This window comes from Coregonus lavaretus (genome assembly GCF_964263955.1).
Source record: "Coregonus lavaretus genome assembly, chromosome: 9".
Classification (NCBI taxonomy): domain Eukaryota; kingdom Metazoa; phylum Chordata; class Actinopteri; order Salmoniformes; family Salmonidae; genus Coregonus; species Coregonus lavaretus.
Window position 1 is genome coordinate 12,315,205 of NC_139996.1, and position 6,000 is coordinate 12,321,204.

The 6,000-nt window shown below is 51.0% G+C and overlaps 1 protein-coding gene across 1 annotated transcript in view; it reads right to left on the reverse strand.

Annotated features, from left to right (window-relative positions):
- Nucleotides 1-5,657, reverse strand: part of LOC311134865 (uncharacterized protein) — a gene marked incomplete at its 5' end in the record, with an annotated part of 64,292 nt that extends 58,635 nt beyond the window's left edge. Inside the window, one exon of the mRNA XM_084168638.1 lies at nt 5,514-5,657. Coding sequence (XP_084024764.1) covers nt 5,514-5,657 — 144 coding nt within the window. The remainder of the gene's footprint in view (nt 1-5,513) is intronic.
- Between the last annotated feature and the right edge of the window lie 343 nt (nt 5,658-6,000).

Genomic DNA, 6,000 nt, shown 5'->3' on the forward strand with positions numbered 1-6,000 from the left:
AATTAGATGATGAATCACAACTGTGAATATTCAACTTTGTCCTCACAAGTTGTTTACATACAGGTAACTGCAGAAATAAAGGAAACACTTGAGTAAATGAGGGATACAAAGTATATTGACAGCAGGTGCTTCCGCACAGGTGTGGTCCCTGAGCAATTCCTAAGCAATTAACATCCCATCATGCTTAGGGTCATGTATAAAAATGCTGAGATTCTGGAGCAGCGCCTGAGACATCAACAAAACACCAAATGATGGAATTTCTCGTGGAAGAATGGTGTCACATCCCTCCAATAGAGTTCCAGACACTTGTAGAATCTATACCAAGGTGCAGTGAAGCTGTTCTGGTTCGTGGTGGCCCAACGCCCTATTAAGACGCTTTACGTTGGTGTTTCCTTTATTTTGGCAGTTACAGTACTTGTACCTTTAAGGCTTAAAAAAGTACATTTTAATTCTATGATGTTTCCAGGTAATTAAAATGGTCATACAAACAAACACATGTTGGGTCACCAGCTGGTGTCAAGCTACTACATACAAATGTTATGAATAAAAACAGAATAAATGCATATAATAGGCTATCATATCATATCATAGACCTGCTGTTTAGAAATGGATCACCACCATACCACATGCATTTATGGCCTTTAACTAATCTGATTCTCATCCATCCAACAATGTAACCAACAGTGCTTATTAGCCTACATTATACACCTCCCCAACTGTAACCTAACAGTACATTGCAGTGCATTAGCAAGGGATGCTTAAAAGTGTGAAAATGCCATCTCTAATCTACTCAACCCATCTGTAGTTTATAAGCTGAGAAACTGTATATGAGCCACAAATGATCATGCCCATCAAACGCACCATTTCCCCCTGCACACACACTGAAACACACACACACCACACACACCATCAACCGCACCATTTCCCCCAGCAGCAATAAGGAGTGCGGTCATGCTTATGATGTACTTAGAGAGACTCCTTAAGGAGAAGAGTTTTCACATTGCTCAGGCTTCATTATGCTCAATCAATATTTGTTTAGTGTTTCCAGGTTACTGACTTATTTTCAAATGAAAAGTACTCTATCTCTCTCTCTCTTCAGGCATGCTCTGGTAATTTATTGTCATTGAAATGGGAATATTATCCCAATCGCTTTCCCAGGCGTATTAAAAGTCTAACTGTAAATCATGTTGTTGTTGTTTTTTAATACTGTATATAAAACATTGTCAACAACCAATTTCTGCTATCTGTCACAGATAAATTAATGGGAGAACAGACTATTTCAGAATGTCAACACAGCATTCGTATCTTAACACTTCACTGTAAAAGAGAAGGATTTCCATTCAGACACAGAGACACAGAGAAGAGAAGGCTAGAGGGACATACTGTCACACCCTGACCTTAGAGATCACCTGTATTCTCTGTTTGGTTAGGTCAGGGTGTGATTTGGATACATTCTAGTGTATCTATTTCTATGTTGGCCGGGTGTGGTTCCCAATCAGAGGCAGCTGTCGATCGTTGTCTCTGATTGGGGATCATACTTAGGCAGCCATTTTGCCTACCTATGTTGTGGGATCTTGTTTCTGTTTGACTTGTTGGATGTTTAGCCTCTTGAGCGTCACGGTCTGTTGTATTTTGTTATTTTGTCTGTGTTTATAAGAATAAACAACTATGTACGCATACCACGCTGCACCTTGGTCCGATCCTTTACACAACGAACGTGACAGAAGATCCCACCACATACGGACCAAGCAGCGTGAACAGGAAGAGCAGACAACATGGACATGGGAAGATATTTTGGACGGTAAGGGATCCTGGACTTGGGAAGAGATCCAGGCAGGTATGGATTGCCTTCCTTGGGAGCAGACGGAGACAGCGAGGGAGAAAAAACGGCTACTCAAAAGGTCCCGATCACTAAGGAAGCCCGAGAGGCAGCCCCAAGAAAACATTTTGGGGGGCACACTGGGTGGTGGGCGAAGCAGCAGGAGGCCCTGAAAGACCTGCAGCTCAGCACTCTGAGAGAGGAGACCACCAAATTACGGGGGCTGATAGATAAGAGGGAGCAGGAGCTCTCCCTTCAGAAGGAGGCGCTGCAGGAGGCCCACAGGGAGAAGGAGTCAGTGGATGCACGGAGAGAGGAGCTGGCCAGGCAACAGGAGGAGCTGAGAGAGGAGTTAACCCTCCAGCAGCAGAGAGCTCGGGCCTTAGAGCAGAGGCTGGCGGAGCCAGGTTTAGCAGAGCCAACTCCTCGCACTCGCTTTGAGGAGCGTGTGACCGTGCAGGCACCAGGCTATGCGCCGGCTTTACGCACTGTGCCGCCAGTGCGCCTTCACAGACCGGTACGGCCCATGCTTGCTCCTCGCACCAAACCAGTGGTGCGTGTCTCCAGCCCGATGCGCCCCGTAGCTGCTCCTCGCACCAAACCAGTGGTGCGTGTCCCCAGTCCGGTACGGCCCGTGCCTGCTCCTCGCACCAAACCAGTGGTGCGTGTCTCCAGTCCGGTACGGCCCGTACCTGCTCCTCGCACCAAACCAGTGGTGCGTGTCTCCAGTCCGGTACGGCCCGTGCCTGCTCCTCGCACCAAACCAGTGGTGCGTGTCTCCAGTCCGGTACGGCCCGTACCTGCTCCTCGCACCAAACCAGTGGTGCGTGTCTCCAGTCCGGTACGGCCCGTACCTGCTCCTCGCACCAAACCAGTGGTGCGTGTCTCCAGTCCTGTACGGCCCGTACCTGCTCCTCGCACCAAACCAGTGGTGCGTGTCGCCAGCCCAGTACACCCCGTACCTGCTCCTCGCTCCAAACCAGTGGTGCGTGTCTCCAGTCCTGTACGGCCCGTACCTGCTCCTCGCACTAAACCAGTGGTGCGTGTCGCCAGCCCGGTGCGCCCCGTACCTGCTCCTCGCACCAAACCAGTGGAGCGTGTCTCCTGTACGGCCCGTACCTGCTCCTCGCACCAAACCAGTGGTGCGTGTCGCCAGCCCGGTGCGCCCCGTACCTGCTCCTCGCACCAAACCTGTGGTGCGTGTCCCCAGCCCAGTACGGCCCGTACCTGCTCCTCGCACCAAACCAGTGGTGCGTGTCCACAGCCCAGTGCGTCATGGGCCAGCGCCCCGCACTTGCCGGGCTCCAGTGATGATCCATGGCACGAAGCCTCCAGTGATGATCCATGGCCCGAAGCCTCCAATGATGATCCATGGCCCGAAGCCTCCAGTGATGATCCATGGCACGAAGCCTCCAGTGATGATCCATGGCCCAAAGCCTCCAGTGATGATCCATGGCACGAAGCCTCCAGTGATGATCCATGGCACGAAGCCTCCAGTGATGATCCATGGCACGAAGCCTCCAGTGATGATCCATGGCACGAAGCGTCCAGTGATGATCCATGGCCCGGAGCCTCCTGCGATGGTCAGCTGCTCCACTCCAGTGCCAGAGCAGTCCGCTCCACCGGTGCCTAGTCCAGCTCCGGTTATCTGCTCCCTACCAGAGCCGGGGCAGTCCACTTTACCGGTGCCCAGTCCGGGTCTGGTCGTCTACTCTACCCCCATGCCGGAGCCATCCGCTCCACCGGGGTCCGTGCTGGAGCCAGACATCAACCCCTCTCCAGGGTCGGGTCTCCCACACCAGGGCCCAGACAGGACTTGGTGCATCGCGGGAGGACTGCTGGGCCGGGACCAGACGTCAGCCCCTCTCCAGGGTCGAGGGCTCCCACACCAGGGTCCAGACAGGGCTTGGTGCATTGTGGAAGGACTGAGAGGGGGAGCATCGCGCCGGGGTCCAGACCGGACCGGGTGTGCAAAGGGGAGGCAGGATGGGAAAAGAGTTTACTGCCTACGTCACGTCCGAAGCCGGAGCCGGAGCCGCCACCGAGGCTAGATGCTCACCCGGACCCTCCCCTAATGAGTCAGGGTTTTGCGGTCAGAGTCCGCACCTTTGGGGGGGGGGGGGGGGGGGTACTGTCACGCCCTGACCTTAGAGATCACCTGTATTCTCTGTTTGGTTAGGTCAGGGTGTGATTTGGATACATTCTAGTGTATCTATTTCTGTTGGCCGGGTGTGGTTCCCAATCAGAGGCAGCTGTCGATCGTTGTCTCTGATTGGGGATCATACTTAGGCAGCCATTTTGCCTACCTATGTTGTGGGATCTTGTTTCTGTTTGGCTTGTTGGATGTTTAGCCTCTTGAACTTCACGTTCTGTTGGATTTTGTATAAGAATAAACGACTATGTACGCATACCACGCTGCACCTTGGTCCGATCCTTTACACAACGAACGTGACAGTAGCCAGGTTCAACAAGTGCTTCTATATTCTACACTTCTAGCATTAGGATCATCAAACAGGCTCTAGCTATTACAGTCTGTCTGTCAATGGGACAGCTTACCTGTGGATTCATGTCACAGTCACATCTCCTGGGTGGTAGGTTGTGGTGTGGCTGTCATCTAAAGAAAACCAGACATACAGAGCTTATCAAGATCACCACATACTGTTTGTAGATTTTCTCTTAAGACAACGATGATGACAGAGACTGACCACACACCATGGGCCAGTGTGATAGTGATGTCTGTTAAGCTATCCACTCTAGTTATAGTAACAACAAATAAGATTAACTATATCCATGCACACAGGTCTGACTAAGCAGAGCTGTTCAGGGTTGTGTTTACAATAGAAGCTTACAGTAAGCATGGGCCATCGCAATTTAAACTCATTAAGGCTATGCTTTTAGGTAAATATAACTTTAAATAGGAAGTCCGGGGGGGAGGGGGGAGCAGGTAGCTGACTAGTGGTGGCTATTCAGCAGCCTGATGGTCTGGGGGTAGAAGCTATTGGCCAGTTTTACCGTTTTTTGCCACGATGCTCCTATAGTATACTGCCCGCATCTGAGTGATGGAAACGGTGAGAACAGGCCATGGCTTCCTGCGACACCTGGTGTTGTAGGTGTCCTGGAAGGCAGGCAGTGTGCACCCAATGGTGCGTTCAGCTGAGCGTACCACCCTTGCGGTCCGTAGCGGTGGAGTTGTCGTTCCAGGCTGTGATGCAGCCCAACAGTATGCTCTCGATGGTACTCCTGTAGAACACTGTGAGGGCCCTCTGGGCCAAATTTCTTCAGGTTGAAGAGTCGCTGTCGTGCCTTCTTCACCACTGTGTCCATGCGGTTTGACCATTTCAGCTCCTCTGAGATGTGTACGCCCTGTTGATGCCCCATTGATGAGGATGGGGGCGGGCCCAGCCTGGTTCCTCCTGAAGTCCACAATCAGCTCCTTTGTTTTGCTGATGTTAAGGGAGAGGTTGTTTACTTGGCACCACACCGTCAGAGTGCCTACCTCCTCCCTGTAGACCGTCTCGTTGTTGTTGGTAATCAGGCCTACTACTGTCGTGTCGACAGCAAACTTGATGATGGAGTTGGAACTGTGTGAGGCCACGCAGTCGTGGGTATACAGGGATTACAGGAGGGGACTGAGGACACACCCTTGTGGGGCCCCCGTGTTGAGAATCAGTGTCAAGGAGGTAATGTTGCCTACCTTCACCACCTGGGGGCGGCTGTCAGGGTGGTAAGCGAATTGGAAAGGGTTGAGTGTGTCGGGGAGGGAGGAGATGATGTGGTCTTTGACTAGCCTCTCAAAGCACTTCATGATGATGGAAGTGAGGGAATTCATAAAGGTCATGTTAACAACTGACTGATATTATCTCATAGAACAAAATGTATAAGATCTCCTAAGCCTGTGTTAACCTTGGACTTCATTGTCAGCGTTTATCCCAAAACCCCATCAAAGACAGTACAGTATGAAGATAGGCAGAAAATGCTTCTCCAATAGAAATCCCCGCTCATGCTTGTAGGTGATGTCATGGTGACATTGGCTAGCTAAGCTCATGCGCAGCAACACGGAATCGGTCCTGGTCATTACTAGTTACCACAGCCACAAAGTCATAAACCCTGCCTACAATACCTTCAGAGTATATTCACACCCCTTGACTTTTTCCACATTTTGTTGTGTTACAGCCTGAATT